Source organism: Paramormyrops kingsleyae, chromosome 10 (genome assembly GCF_048594095.1).
Source record: "Paramormyrops kingsleyae isolate MSU_618 chromosome 10, PKINGS_0.4, whole genome shotgun sequence".
NCBI classification, from domain to species: Eukaryota; Metazoa; Chordata; class Actinopteri; order Osteoglossiformes; family Mormyridae; genus Paramormyrops; species Paramormyrops kingsleyae.
Genome location: NC_132806.1, coordinates 16,053,056 through 16,069,191, shown reverse-complemented (window position 1 = coordinate 16,069,191; position 16,136 = coordinate 16,053,056). Strand labels below are relative to the sequence as shown.

At 45.5% G+C, this 16,136-nt stretch overlaps 2 protein-coding genes across 2 annotated transcripts in view; both read left to right on the top strand.

Annotated features, from left to right (window-relative positions):
- Positions 1 to 8,756: 8,756 nt before the first annotated feature.
- Positions 8,757 to 11,254, top strand: LOC140593303 (probable N-acetyltransferase 16). Its single transcript, XM_072717405.1, has 4 exons — positions 8,757 to 8,840; positions 9,093 to 9,351; positions 9,583 to 9,807; positions 10,667 to 11,254. Exons 2-4 carry the CDS (start codon positions 9,163 to 9,165, stop codon positions 11,237 to 11,239), a joined length of 987 nt encoding a protein of 328 aa, XP_072573506.1. The 5' UTR covers positions 8,757 to 8,840; positions 9,093 to 9,162; the 3' UTR covers positions 11,240 to 11,254.
- LOC140593302 (probable N-acetyltransferase 16) overlaps positions 8,768 to 16,136 on the top strand; it is a 64,671-nt gene continuing 57,302 nt past the window's right edge. The window contains exon 1 of the mRNA XM_072717404.1: positions 8,768 to 8,840. The gene's annotated coding sequence lies outside the window, so the exon portion shown is untranslated. The remainder of the gene's footprint in view (positions 8,841 to 16,136) is intronic.

Below are 16,136 nucleotides of genomic sequence, written 5' to 3'. Positions count from 1 at the left end.
CATAGGTAAATAATCAAAACATGTATTATAATAAGGGGTACACATAAGGAAGAGGACTGCTGTTGCCTCACAGGAACAGAGGTCAAACCCCATCAATTCTCAATGAAGACAAAACAAGTCTGACTCTCAGACATTACACTGTGGTGTTCAATCAAACATAATAATAATTAATACTTTATTGATCCCTGTGAGGAAATTCTCTTTACACCTCCCATAACTTGCTTTCTATAGGTGAGAGCAAGCTGGCCATGAAGGGCAGCCACCTGTTGTGGAACCCAGGGAGCTGGGGGGGATTAAGGGCTTTGCTCAAGGACCCACAGACTCGCTGAGGCCTGGCTTAGACTGGCGACCTTCTGAGCATAGACACAGAGGCTTACAGCGCCTTGCAAAAGAACTGATCTGTCAGTATAAACACACCTTTTCTGAAAGGCCACAGAGGCTGCAACAGCACTAAGCAAGAGGCATCACACCGTGAAGACCAAGGAGCTCTCCAAACAAGTCAGGGACAAAGTTAATGAGAAGTACAAGTCAGGGTTGGGTTATAAAAAAATATCCAAATCTTTGATAATCCCCCGGAGCACCATTAAATCCATCATCTTCAAATGGAAAGAACATGGTACCACAGCAAACCTGCCAAGAGAGGGCCACCCACCAAAACTCACAGACTGGGCAAGGAGAGCATTAATCAGAGAGGCAGCATGGAGACCAAAGGTAACCCTGAATGAATTGCAGAGTTCCACAGCAGAGACTGGAGTATCTGTCCATAGGACCACAATACGCCATACACTCCATAGAGCTGGGCTTTATGGAAGAGTGGTCAGAAAAAAGCCATTATTTAGTGTTAAAAATAAGAGGGAATGTGGACGACTGCCCAGATTTCAGCCACCAAGGAGAATGCCATGTCTGGCGCAAAACTAACACATCCCATCACCCCCAGAACACCATCGCCACAGTGAAACATGGTGGTGGGAGCATCATGCTGTGGGGATGTTTTTCAGCAGCAGGGACTGGGAAACTGGTCCGAGTCGAGGGAAAGATGGATGGTGCTAAATACAGGGATATTCTTGAGCAAAACCTGTGTCAGTCTGCCTGTGATTTGAGACTGGGATGGATGTTCACCTTCCAGCAGGACAATGACCCGAAGCATACTGCTAAAGCAACACTCGAGTGGTTTCAGGGGAAACATTTAAATGTGTTGGAATGGCCTAGTCAAAATCTAGACCTCAATCCAATTGAGAATCTGTGGTCAGACTTGAAGTTCACAAGCGAAAACCATCCAACATGAAGGAGCTGGAGCAGGTTTGCCTTGAGGAATAGGAAAAAATCCCAGTGGTAAGATGTGGCAAGCTCATAGAGAGTTATCCAAAGTGACTTGCAGCTGAAATTGGCACAAAAGGTGGCTCTACAAAGTACTGATTTAGGGGGAGAGTTTTCTGTTATTTTGTCCTATTTGTTGTTTGCTTCACAATAAAAAAAGAAATACATCTTCAAAATTGTAGGCATATTCTGTAAATGAAATAGTGCAAACTGTCAAACAATCGATTTTAATTACAGGTTGTGAGGCAACAAAACATGAAAAATGCCAAGGGGGGTGAATACTTTTGCAAGGCACTGTAACACCATAGAGCCAGTTTAAATCCTGAAAGCCACACTCCTTTGATACTAGATATATTTCGGGCTAGTGTTGATATGTGTCTTTGAGGTGTTTTTCGCGTGTGCACTGGAGATTTTTTTGTGTCTTTTTGACACGTATTTGACACCTTATTGACACTTTTTTTTACGTTTGTTGTTTTTGACACACTAAAAGCACCTTCATATCATGTAATTTCCGTGTACTTATGGTGTACAATATGCGCATTTGACATGTTTTTTTTTGCGTGTGCGCTTAAGACAAGAGTCCGTTGAGGCGTTTATGACCCTTTTGGCATTCCATAGTTTTTAGACTAATGCTGAACGGGTAAGCAAGCATTTGCTGTGCAGATGTGAGAGCGTTGAGAGGATGGGTTCTCTGCGCACAAGCACATACACGCACGTGGTTTTTATGTGCATGGGTTTTGAGACTAATTAATCGCCATAGGCTTAGCCCACTGAGCCAAACACTGCCCCCTTAAAACAAAACACACACACAAACAAAATGACCATTTTAACACAAAATCTTACCAAATGTAAACTGACATTTAACAACATATTTCATGACCAAAAACCTAAATAAGCATGTTTTCATTATTCCTTCTCCCAGCCTGCTATGGTATGGGTCAGACTTCCTGCCGACACTGCATATTAAGTCTGAGTTTCCACTCGCATCCTGTTTTGCAATAGCAACTCCAACACAAAACAGGTGTACAACGGACAAGGCTTCAGTAATTCAAGCAATGTTCAGTGGGCAGTGAGAAGGCTGACATGGGAGTGTGCAAACCTCATTTCATTGGAGCATACCTCCACTGACCTAACACAATCCTTTGCACCACCAGGAACCTCATCTGAGGCACGGAAGGATAAATGTTTCTGGAGCCTGTTAATGTTGTACCCTGTTAGGGGTACAATACCAGGGAAGCACAGCCAGTGACACTGCAGAGGTCCAACGGTAAGGTTTTATATCCAACTGTAAAACATTAACCTAAATGTTAATATTATGATTCTACATAGATCACAATGTATTTGTGTGTAGGTATTAGAAAGGACACCATAGTCACAGAACTGACCATCCACTCTTTTAATGGATGAACCACAAGGAATTATTCAAGCTGGCAACTGACTACATGTGCAAATCTGTGCCCTCTGTTCCATTGAAAGGATTTTCTCTAAGGCTGGTGAGATTGTAAGCAGCTCTTGGAGCCGCCTGAAACCTGGCACCGTTATACAGATTTTACTCTTAAATAATCTGTAAAACAATTATACTCAGCTACATTCTACAAAATATTTTTGCAACATTTTTTATGAGGACATTAACATTGTGCATAAATGAATATGAATATTTGTAAATTGCAAAGGTGACATGTAGGACTGTATAAGGATACAAAATTATGAACAGCTCTGGAAAAAATTAAGAGATCACAGCAGAATATTCAGTTTCACTTCATTTATGAGTATGTGCCTGTGTAAAATACCCATTATTTTGCAAACTCCAGCTTGGCTTTTCCTTGATTCTCATTCATGAAGAGCTTCTTCCTTGCTTCTAGGAGCCTGATATAAACTGTCCTAGCAGTGCACTTCACACCACTTAATGTTTCCTATTATTTTTGAAGGTCACTTGAGGTCATCGTCTGATTTATGAGGCACTGCCACATAAGTTGACAGTCATCTATGCCATTAGAAAGTTGCTTCTGCCCTCTAGCTGGCTGGTCTTTGGTCACTCCCAGTGTCTCCTGCTTCCCTTGTTCTTGTGTACTGCTGTCTTACAAACTGAGCCTGGAAGCAGCCTCTGCCTCGCAGTGTAACCTTCTGCCAGCAGAACCAGGATTAAGCCAGGATTTTAAAATACAGATTTTATCTTAAATATGGAGTGGTCTGTTTATTTTTTCCAGAGCTGTATTTTGTAAAAAGTTGCCATATTTTTTGAGGGCCACTAGGTGCTGCAGTAGGTCACCTAAATACTCAAGTACACACACTTAGCCTGAATAATTAACCCGAACTGACCGGGGCAGCAGCCTCACAGTATAAATAGCGTATATGTGTTGAGCCGTGGTTAAAAAACAAAGACAAAGTGAGATTGTAGTTCAGGTTAAAAGAGCATCCTTCATGCGAAGGGGGCAACATCTGGAGAGGCGCAAAGGACGGGTCCAGTATTAAGTTAAAAAGCTGTTTTATAGATTTTTTATTGTAGGACTTTTGGGGTTTAAAGTATAGCTTCGGTAAAATCGGCCAGTTTTAAGTTAGCTGAGGAAAACAAGGTACAGTTAAATTCCTTTGGTTTTATATTACTTTAAAATAAACACACGCCAAAGTAGCACCAATATTGTTTGTCTCATAAAAATCACATATGAACTTGAATGGTTGCTTGTGTTCTCTATTTTAACGTCTTGATTACAGCAATACACTGAAGATTCAAAGACGTGTGGATTCATCTTATAAACAAAAAGAAAAGCTCTGCTTGTAAGCAATGAAGGGAGGCAAAATAGGCGAAAGCGGCGGGCTGACCTTCTGGCTGGCATCCCCGGGAGATTACGATGACGTGATGGCCATTTCAGACGGCATATACGAAGGCAACGATTACCTGCCTCACCGCTATCACAGCTGGATGACGGAGCCGCACAGGGTGGTGATTCTGGCCAAGAGAGATGGAAAGCTGGTAAGAGGACTCTGTAGTGGGCAAGGTGTCAGCCAGCATTAAGAAGCAAGAAGAAGTGAGATGGAGGATTGTTTGGAGAGAATCTATGTTATCTGTGGAGTTTGTAGGGCACCAGGTTTGATTCAGTTGCCATGACATCCAGTGAGTGTATACTTTTGACGTAATCGGGCGCGAGCCGCGCAACGCGACACTTCACCGCAGTAAGCGTTTGAATGGTTGTGGAGGATGTCATTGTCCAGAAAAAGAAAAGTTGACGAAGAAAATAGAGTTTTCAAAGATGATTGGACAGAGAGGTATGCGTTCATTTTGCCCCAATCCAACACGAAGCCATTCTGTTTGATTTGTAACGAGACAGTTGGAGTTGTGAAGAGTGGGAATGTCAAACGGCATTATTTTGCCACTTTTGCACTTGTTATTCATGTATTTTGAATGCAAAAGGCACCTTATTTTTTCATAAAATGAATGTTGATTTGTTATACATGTTTATTAAAAACAAGTTTTGTAATTACCAATAGTTCCGGACCTTTGTCATTGATGAAAATTCAGATTTGGACCTTTGAATGTACACTTTGAGAACCCCTGATCTATTGTATTAAACTCCGTGAAAAGGCTGGTATCACACCCACAATTTAGGATAAGAAGGCTGAGAAGACTGGGCATAACAACATCGTCTGCACCAGAAAACATTATCTGGAAATAAACTTCTTCCTCCAAAAGAAAGTGTCTCTGGTCTGGTTCATTGCTTAAGGCTGAAACAACGGAATCTATTACAAAACATAGGTAAATAATCAAAGCATGTATTATAATAAGGGGTACACATAAGGAAGAGGACTGCTGTTGCCTCACAGGAACAGAGGTCAAACCCCATCAATTCTCAATGAAGACAAAACAAGTCTGACTCTCAGACATTACACTGTGGTGTTCAATCAAACATAATAATAATTAATACTTTATTGATCCCTGTGAGGAAATTCTCTTTACACCTCCCATAACTTGCTTTCTATAGGTGAGAGCAAGCTGGCCATGAAGGGCAGCCACCTGTTGTGGAACCCAGGGAGCTGGGGGGGATTAAGGGCTTTGCTCAAGGACCCACAGACTCGCTGAGGCCTGGCTTAGACTGGCGACCTTCTGAGCATAGACACAGAGGCTTACAGCGCCTTGCAAAAGAACTGATCTGTCAGTATAAACACACCTTTTCTGAAAGGCCACAGAGGCTGCAACAGCACTAAGCAAGAGGCATCACACCGTGAAGACCAAGGAGCTCTCCAAACAAGTCAGGGACAAAGTTAATGAGAAGTACAAGTCAGGGTTGGGTTATAAAAAAATATCCAAATCTTTGATAATCCCCCGGAGCACCATTAAATCCATCATCTTCAAATGGAAAGAACATGGTACCACAGCAAACCTGCCAAGAGAGGGCCACCCACCAAAACTCACAGACTGGGCAAGGAGAGCATTAATCAGAGAGGCAGCATGGAGACCAAAGGTAACCCTGAATGAATTGCAGAGTTCCACAGCAGAGACTGGAGTATCTGTCCATAGGACCACAATACGCCATACACTCCATAGAGCTGGGCTTTATGGAAGAGTGGTCAGAAAAAAGCCATTATTTAGTGTTAAAAATAAGAGGGAATGTGGACGACTGCCCAGATTTCAGCCACCAAGGAGAATGCCATGTCTGGCGCAAAACTAACACATCCCATCACCCCCAGAACACCATCGCCACAGTGAAACATGGTGGTGGGAGCATCATGCTGTGGGGATGTTTTTCAGCAGCAGGGACTGGGAAACTGGTCCGAGTCGAGGGAAAGATGGATGGTGCTAAATACAGGGATATTCTTGAGCAAAACCTGTGTCAGTCTGCCTGTGATTTGAGACTGGGATGGATGTTCACCTTCCAGCAGGACAATGACCCGAAGCATACTGCTAAAGCAACACTCGAGTGGTTTCAGGGGAAACATTTAAATGTGTTGGAATGGCCTAGTCAAAATCTAGACCTCAATCCAATTGAGAATCTGTGGTCAGACTTGAAGTTCACAAGCGAAAACCATCCAACATGAAGGAGCTGGAGCAGGTTTGCCTTGAGGAATAGGAAAAAATCCCAGTGGTAAGATGTGGCAAGCTCATAGAGAGTTATCCAAAGTGACTTGCAGCTGAAATTGGCACAAAAGGTGGCTCTACAAAGTACTGATTTAGGGGGAGAGTTTTCTGTTATTTTGTCCTATTTGTTGTTTGCTTCACAATAAAAAAAGAAATACATCTTCAAAATTGTAGGCATATTCTGTAAATGAAATAGTGCAAACTGTCAAACAATCGATTTTAATTACAGGTTGTGAGGCAACAAAACATGAAAAATGCCAAGGGGGGTGAATACTTTTGCAAGGCACTGTAACACCATAGAACCAGTTTAAATCCTGAAAGCCACACTCCTTTGATACTAGATATATTTCGGGCTAGTGTTGATATGTGTCTTTGAGGTGTTTTTCGCGTGTGCACTGGAGATTTTTTTGTGTCTTTTTGACACGTATTTGACACCTTATTGACACTTTTTTTTACGTTTGTTGTTTTTGACACACTAAAAGCACCTTCATATCATGTAATTTCCGTGTACTTATGGTGTACAATATGCGCATTTGACATGTTTTTTTTTGCGTGTGCGCTTAAGACAAGAGTCCGTTGAGGCGTTTATGACCCTTTTGGCATTCCATAGTTTTTAGACTAATGCTGAACGGGTAAGCAAGCATTTGCTGTGCAGATGTGAGAGCGTTGAGAGGATGGGTTCTCTGCGCACAAGCACATACACGCACGTGGTTTTTATGTGCATGGGTTTTGAGACTAATTAATCGCCATAGGCTTAGCCCACTGAGCCAAACACTGCCCCCTTAAAACAAAACACACACACAAACAAAATGACCATTTTAACACAAAATCTTACCAAATGTAAACTGACATTTAACAACATATTTCATGACCAAAAACCTAAATAAGCATGTTTTCATTATTCCTTCTCCCAGCCTGCTATGGTATGGGTCAGACTTCCTGCCGACACTGCATATTAAGTCTGAGTTTCCACTCGCATCCTGTTTTGCAATAGCAACTCCAACACAAAACAGGTGTACAACGGACAAGGCTTCAGTAATTCAAGCAATGTTCAGTGGGCAGTGAGAAGGCTGACATGGGAGTGTGCAAACCTCATTTCATTGGAGCATACCTCCACTGACCTAACACAATCCTTTGCACCACCAGGAACCTCATCTGAGGCACGGAAGGATAAATGTTTCTGGAGCCTGTTAATGTTGTACCCTGTTAGGGGTACAATACCAGGGAAGCACAGCCAGTGACACTGCAGAGGTCCAACGGTAAGGTTTTATATCCAACTGTAAAACATTAACCTAAATGTTAATATTATGATTCTACATAGATCACAATGTATTTGTGTGTAGGTATTAGAAAGGACACCATAGTCACAGAACTGACCATCCACTCTTTTAATGGATGAACCACAAGGAATTATTCAAGCTGGCAACTGACTACATGTGCAAATCTGTGCCCTCTGTTCCATTGAAAGGATTTTCTCTAAGGCTGGTGAGATTGTAAGCAGCTCTTGGAGCCGCCTGAAACCTGGCACCGTTATACAGATTTTACTCTTAAATAATCTGTAAAACAATTATACTCAGCTACATTCTACAAAATATTTTTGCAACATTTTTTATGAGGACATTAACATTGTGCATAAATGAATATGAATATTTGTAAATTGCAAAGGTGACATGTAGGACTGTATAAGGATACAAAATTATGAACAGCTCTGGAAAAAATTAAGAGATCACAGCAGAATATTCAGTTTCACTTCATTTATGAGTATGTGCCTGTGTAAAATACCCATTATTTTGCAAACTCCAGCTTGGCTTTTCCTTGATTCTCATTCATGAAGAGCTTCTTCCTTGCTTCTAGGAGCCTGATATAAACTGTCCTAGCAGTGCACTTCACACCACTTAATGTTTCCTATTATTTTTGAAGGTCACTTGAGGTCATCGTCTGATTTATGAGGCACTGCCACATAAGTTGACAGTCATCTATGCCATTAGAAAGTTGCTTCTGCCCTCTAGCTGGCTGGTCTTTGGTCACTCCCAGTGTCTCCTGCTTCCCTTGTTCTTGTGTACTGCTGTCTTACAAACTGAGCCTGGAAGCAGCCTCTGCCTCGCAGTGTAACCTTCTGCCAGCAGAACCAGGATTAAGCCAGGATTTTAAAATACAGATTTTATCTTAAATATGGAGTGGTCTGTTTATTTTTTCCAGAGCTGTATTTTGTAAAAAGTTGCCATATTTTTTGAGGGCCACTAGGTGCTGCAGTAGGTCACCTAAATACTCAAGTACACACACTTAGCCTGAATAATTAACCCGAACTGACCGGGGCAGCAGCCTCACAGTATAAATAGCGTATATGTGTTGAGCCGTGGTTAAAAAACAAAGACAAAGTGAGATTGTAGTTCAGGTTAAAAGAGCATCCTTCATGCGAAGGGGGCAACATCTGGAGAGGCGCAAAGGACGGGTCCAGTATTAAGTTAAAAAGCTGTTTTATAGATTTTTTATTGTAGGACTTTTGGGGTTTAAAGTATAGCTTCGGTAAAATCGGCCAGTTTTAAGTTAGCTGAGGAAAACAAGGTACAGTTAAATTCCTTTGGTTTTATATTACTTTAAAATAAACACACGCCAAAGTAGCACCAATATTGTTTGTCTCATAAAAATCACATATGAACTTGAATGGTTGCTTGTGTTCTCTATTTTAACGTCTTGATTACAGCAATACACTGAAGATTCAAAGACGTGTGGATTCATCTTATAAACAAAAAGAAAAGCTCTGCTTGTAAGCAATGAAGGGAGGCAAAATAGGCGAAAGCGGCGGGCTGACCTTCTGGCTGGCATCCCCGGGAGATTACGATGACGTGATGGCCATTTCAGACGGCATATACGAAGGCAACGATTACCTGCCTCACCGCTATCACAGCTGGATGACGGAGCCGCACAGGGTGGTGATTCTGGCCAAGAGAGATGGAAAGCTGGTAAGAGGACTCTGTAGTGGGCAAGGTGTCAGCCAGCATTAAGAAGCAAGAAGAAGTGAGATGGAGGATTGTTTGGAGAGAATCTATGTTATCTGTGGAGTTTGTAGGGCACCAGGTTTGATACTGGGGGGTAGCAGCTCATTACAACATTATAGGCCTACTGGAAATTTTACAGTGAGCATGTTCTTGCCGATGATGATTATGATGATAATGGTGGTGACGTTCTCTCAGGTGGGACTGGAGTCCGGGCTGATTGTTGATGGGGGCAGTACGGTGGTCCTGGAGGGGCTGCGTGTCTGTCCCAGCGAGCGTGGCCAGGGCTTGGCTGGGGTCATTATCAGATTCACAAATCAGTACATCCGCCAGCTTTACCCCAATGTCAAGATGAAGAGGTCGGCATGGAGAAAAGACCCAGGACCTAAGACGCTGGCCAAGTACTCACTGTTAGCAAAGCGGGTGAGTGGGGGCGGATGTTAATATGCCTCGATTTTGCTTATTCTAGGTGAATTTTGCAGCTGTAAATCATATTAGGGAGGAACGTGTAAGCCTACAGTAGATTTTGCTATTTAACGATATTATCGGTAATAGATGGTAACGGACAAGTAATCTGTCGATGTCACTGAGGAACCGGCGATTATAGATTTGTTGGGGAAGTAGGCATAACCTACACACAAAACAAGATGACAGAAGGATTTATGACGCTACTTTGAGTTCCGCTTTGTAGCCATGTTTCCAATGCAGTTAAAAATGGTTAACTCCTCGATGATTTCTAAAAGAATCTTAGAAATTTGTGTTGAATTCATTTATCTACTTTAGACCAGTGTTTCTCAAACTATGGTACCACACACTGACAGCTTCTTTGCCGCTAGTTAATACAGAACATACAGTACTATCTGCTGAGGTGGTACATGGTGTAAAAAGTTTGAGAACCACCTCCCCGCTGTTGGCTAATTTCAATGCAGCGGTTTCGTAGATTATCCTTAAATAATTCATGTTTTTCTTTCGCCTAAAAAATGTAATTTGTCTGCTTCGTGCTGCTTGCGTGCTTGTCTGTGTGATTGTGTTTTCGGTGTGGGTGTTGGACGACTAGCTTGTTGTTTATCTCGATTTTTTTTAAATTAAAATATCTCATTATTATAATGCTAGTGTAGGTAAGAAAAAAATACCAAACATAAATCAGTTCTGCTAAAAGTGTCTCTTGAGGTGTTTCACTCTCCTTTAAGTAATTTTCCCTGTTCCTGGTACTCCTTTTCCTTTTCCCCCTTTCATCCACTCATGCTCCTTTGCTCTTCTGCATCACCTTTCTGTGCTCCAGGCCATCCTCTCACTTCAGATTGAGGCAGAGGCGTTTGATGCCTATCTCTCCACCTTAAGGGCTAAACTGGAACATGAAACAGGGACAGGAAGCCTGGAGCAGGAGTCCAGACTTGTGGTCTTGGAAGAGGAGCAGCTGAGGCACATTCTGCTGGATCCCGGTGTTTCCTCTCAAATCGAGCTGCCTGGTGATCTGATTATTCAGGACTGGCAGCCCTTGAAGCTGGTGGAAAGCAACCTTGAGGTGCTGCGGAGACGGAACCTCACATGGTTGGCCGATAGCTTGGAGCAGCCAACCTCCCTCAGCCTGCACACCCCCCCTTACCCAATCCCCTACAGGACAGGGTCCCTATGCTTGAATATTGACCTGTTTTGTACCAAACCAGATCTAGCCTACAGGGCCTTGCTGGCCCACATGGAGATGGTGAGGGGTGAGATTCAGAGCTTGGTTCTTATGCACATATACATGCATCAGTCATTGTGGGGGAGACTGCAGGCATTTTGTGAGTGCTCTGTGGGGGTGAAGCTGTATCACGGCTACTGGGAACAGATGTTGTTAGAGCACAAGCTCTGATTACATGGCTGGGGGAATGTGCAAGAGCATATGTTTAGCATTGCTTAGAAATGTATTGCACACAGATAAGAAACTTAAGAAGTTCATCAAAAGTTAAATTAGGAGATATGCAGGGCTGGGTATCAATTCAGATGTTCCGATTCGATTCGATTTTCAAGTTCTTAATTCGATTCGATTTCAATTCTTGATTTGACAATATGAATGAATATAGATTTAATACAAATCCTACATTTATAAAATAATAACAGTGAACATATTACAAGTGGTTAATTAATAAAAGGAAATTAAGAGCCACAAACCGGTATATAAACACTTTTTAATTTTAAGTACACTTGTGTACAGTAAAACAGAACTCAACTCCATCCATCCATCCATCCATCATCTTCCGCTTGTCCGGGGTTCGGGTCGCGGGGGTAGCAGCTTCAGTAGAGGCACCCAGGCCTCCCTCTCCCCAGCTAACCCAACCAGCTCCTCGGGGGGGACACCGAGGCGTTCCCAGGCCAGCCGAGAGATATAATCCCTCCAGCGAGTCCTGGGCCTGCCTCGGGGCCTCCTCCCTGTAGGACAGGCACGGAAAACCTCCCCGGGTAGCCGCCCAGGAGGCATCCGCACCAGATGTCCAAACCACCTCAACTGGCTCCTTTCGACGTGAAGAAGCAGCGGTTCTACTCCGAGGCCCTCCCGGATATCCGAACTTCTCACCCTATCCCTAAGGGAGAGCCCAGACACCCTGCGGAGAAACCTCATTTCGGCCGCTTGTATTCGCGATCTCGTTCTTTCGGTCATTACCCATAGCTCATGACCATAGGTGAGGGTAGGGACAAAGATGGACCAATAGATCGAGAGTTTGGCTTTTTGGCTCAGTTCTTTCTTAGCCACGACGGATCGGTTAAGCGCCTGCAGAACTGCAGACGCCGCTCCGATCCGTCTATCCAACTCCCGATCCCGCCTACCCTCACTCGTGAACAAGACCCCGAGATACTTAAACTCCTCCACTTGAGGCAGTACGTCTTCCCCAACCTGAAGAGGGCAAACCACCCGTTTCCGGCTGAGAACCATGGTCTCGGACTTGGAGGTGCTAATCCTCATCCCTGCCGCTTGGCACTCGGCTGCGAACCGCCCCAGTGCCTGCTGGAGATCCCCAGCAGATGAAGCCAACAGGACGACATCGTCTGCAAAAAGCAGCGAGGCAATCCTGAGGTCACCAAACTGGACACCCTCAACGCCTTGGCTGCGCCTAGAAATCCTGTCCATAAATATGATAAACAGGACCGATGACAAAGGGCAGCCCTGGCGGAGCCCAACACGCACCTGGAACACGTCCGACTTATTGCCGGCAATGCGGACCAAGCTTCTGCTCCGTTCGTACAGGGACCGGATCGCCCACAACAGTGGACCCCGGACCCCATACTCCCGAAGCACCCCCCACAGAGCACCTCGGGGAACCCGGTCGTAAGCCTTTTCCAAATCCACAAAACACATGTAGACTGGATAGGCAAACTCCCAGGCCCCCTCCAGTACCCCTGCAAGGGTATAAAGCTGGTCCAGTGTTCCACGACCAGGACGAAAACCGCATTGTTCCTCCTGAATCCGAGATTCGACTATCGATCTCACCCTCCTCTCCAGTACCCTGGAATAGACCTTCCCAGGGAGGCTGAGAAGTGTGATCCCCCTGTAGTTGGAACACACCCTCCGGTCCCCTTTCTTAAATAAGGGGACCACCACCCCGGTCTGCCAATCCAGCGGCACTGTCCCTGACCAACACGCACTGTTGAGAAGGCGTGTCAGCCACGACAGCCCCACAACATCTAGAGCCTTCAGGTACTCCGGGCGGATCTCGTCCACCCCCGGGGCCCGGCCACCACGGAGTTGTTTAACCGCCGCGGCCACCTCAGCCTCAGTGATGGGCAAGCCCCCCCCAGCACCCTCGGGCTCTACGCCCTCAGATGTCTCAAAGGCAGTATGCGTAGATGTATCGGAGGCAGGGTTGAGGAGGTCCTCAAAGTATTCCTTCCACCTCCGGATGATGTCCCCAGATGAGGTCAACAGCCCCCCCCCCCCACTATAAATAGTAGGAACCAGGAGCTGCTTCCCCCTCCTGATACTCCGTATGGTTTGCCAGAACCTTTTTGAGGCCGACCGAAAGTCACTTTCCATGGCCTCACCGAACTCCTCCCACACCCGGGTTTTTGCTTCTGTGACCGCCCGAGCCGCATTCCGCCTGGCCCGCCGGTACCCGTCAGCTGCCTCCGGAGACCCCCGGGCTAATAATTCCCGGTAAGCCTCCTTCTTCAGCTTCACGGCCCCCCTCACCTCTGGTGTCCACCATCGGGTACGGGGGTTACCGCCACGACAGGCACCGACCACCCTGCAGCCACAGCTCCGTACGGCCGCTTCCACAATGGAGGTCCGGAACAGTGTCCATTCGGACTCAATGTCCCCTACCTCCCCCGGCATGCAGTCAGAATTCTGCCGGAGGCACGAGTTAAAGCTCCAGCGAACAGGAGCCTCTGCCAGACGTTCCCAGCAGACCCTCACTATACGCTTGGGCCTACCAGGTCTGACCGGCTTCCTCCCCCGCCACCTGAGCCAACTCATCACCAGGTGGTGATCAGTTGACAGCTCTGCCCCTCTCTTTACCCGAGTGTCCAAGACAGAGGGCCGCAGATCAGTTGATACGATTATAAAATCGATCATCGACCTGTAGCCCCGGGCATGTTCGTACCATGTCCACTTATGGACACCCTTATGCTCGAATATGGTGTTCGTTATGGACAAACCATGCATTGCACAGAAGTCCAATAACTGAGCACCACTCGGATTCAGATCAGGGAGGCCGTTCCTCCCAATCACCCCCTTCCAGGTCACACTGTCATTGCCCACATGAGCGTTGAAGTCCCCCAGCAAAACGATGGAATCCCCCCGTGGCACACCAAATAGCATACCGCTAAGGGAATCCAAGAAGGCCGGGTACTCCGAACTGACATTCGGCGCATAAGCGCAGATGACAGTCAGAGACCTATCCCCGACCCGAAGGCTCAGGGAAACAGCCCTCTCGTTCACTGGGGTAAACTCCGATGTTAATGCACCGAGCTGTGGGGCCACCAATAGCCCTACCCCAGCCCGGCGTCGCTCACCCGCCGCAACTCCAGAGTAAAAGAGCGTCCAGCCCCTCTCCAGGAGATTGGTTCCAGAACCCAAGCTATGTGTTGAGGTGAGCCCGACTATATCTAGTCGATACCTCTCAACCTCACGCACAAGCTCAGGCTCCTTCCCCACCAGAGAGGTGACATTCCATGTCCCGAAAGCCAGTTTTGTCAGCCGGGGATCGGACCGCCAGGGCCTCCCTTGGCCGCCACCCAATCCACAATGCACCGAACCCCTGACATTCCCCTTGCGGGTGGTGGGCCCACCTGGGGACAGTCCCGCGTGCCTCTTTCGGGCTGTGCCCGGCCGGGCCCCACGGGCCAAGGCCCGGCCACCAGGCGCTCGCCAACGGGCCCCTCCCCCAGGCCTGGCTCCAGGGTGGGGCCCCGGTGACCCTAGTCCGGGCGAGGGAAACGGGACTTTGATGTATAACTTTTTCATAGGGTTCTTTGGGATTGCTCTTTGTCTGGCCCCTCCCCTGGGACCTTTTTGCCTTGGGAGACCCTACCAGGGGCTATTGCCCCCGACAACCTAGCCCCCAGGTTCACGGAGGCACGCAAACCCCTCCACCACGATAAGGTGGCAATCCAAGGAGGAGCTCAACTCTATATTTCAAATGTTAATGAATAAACAGAATTGATTTCATCAGATGAAAAACTGATGCTGGAAATTGGACAAGTCAGAACAGTCGCATGCCTTGATGATGATGATGATGGTTGATGATGGTTATTTTATGTCAGACATTAAGACATAAAATCTCACAGCATTAGTTGTAACATGTAGGCTGCAAGCCTATGAACAGTGTAGATACTTCACCCAAAAAAATAAAATTCTGCTATTTATGCATGTGTGAATTATTTCTTCTGTTGAACCCAAAAGAAGATATTTTGAAGAATATGGATTCAGTAACAATGCCTCACTGGAAACTGTAATTTTTTTGCAAGAAAAGGAGTTGGTCAACATGCTCTGGCAGAAGGCAACTTCTTTGAGCAGTAATAATGTCCCCAGCTGTGGAGAAAATTCTTTCAGCTGGGACACTTGTCCCTGGAACACAAAGATAACGTTTTGCCTGGAGAGACAAAAGAGGGTACACTCCTTCATGCTTACACCACCACTTAAGTGGATCTTCTGAGAGAGGTATAGGTGTAACGTCTCTGTATTTGCCAACTTCTTCCCGTGCCCTGTCTGCAGTAGAAGTGACTACTTTAGCCACTAGTGCATAGGCTGCACCGAGCAGATCCAACAGCGCACAGGATTCTTTTGACCTCTTTGATGGGGCTGGGGAGGAGTCATCTTCACCAAGGGATTTTTGCTCCTGTACAGGTGCACTGCCTCCGTAACCAGCACTGTCAGATTCTTGCTGCTGATAGTTAAAAAACAAGGAAACTATCAATTAATATTTTATTTTTGAAACGTTCGAGATTTGAAACGAGGGTCCAAGGCAGACGCAACATGCAGCTTCTCTTTTAGATTTTCATATCTGTAAAGATAGATAACCACATTTAAATAACATTATGTCATCAACACAAACTTACAATTAACAAAAATGTAATCTTTTATAACATTAACACACATTTTATATTTTATAGATAGCTGTATTTATAAACATACCTCAACTTCAAGTTGTCATGCATGGCAGATTTGAGTTCCTTAATGACAGTAGAATCACTGTCACTCGAGCGCATCTCATCAAGGAGCTGTGCGTGCAATGGTGCAATAACAGAGAGTGTGGCTGTGTTCTCTCCAGACA

Coding starts and splice junctions, on each gene's coding strand:
- LOC140593303 (XM_072717405.1), top strand. CDS start 9,163: ATGAAGGGAGGCAAAATAGGCGAAAGCGGCGGGCTGACCTTCTGGCTG. Junction 9,352..9,582: donor CCAAGAGAGATGGAAAGCTG/GTAAGAGGACTC, acceptor ACGTTCTCTCAG/GTGGGACTGGAGTCCGGGCT. Junction 9,808..10,666: donor ACTCACTGTTAGCAAAGCGG/GTGAGTGGGGGC, acceptor TCTGTGCTCCAG/GCCATCCTCTCACTTCAGAT.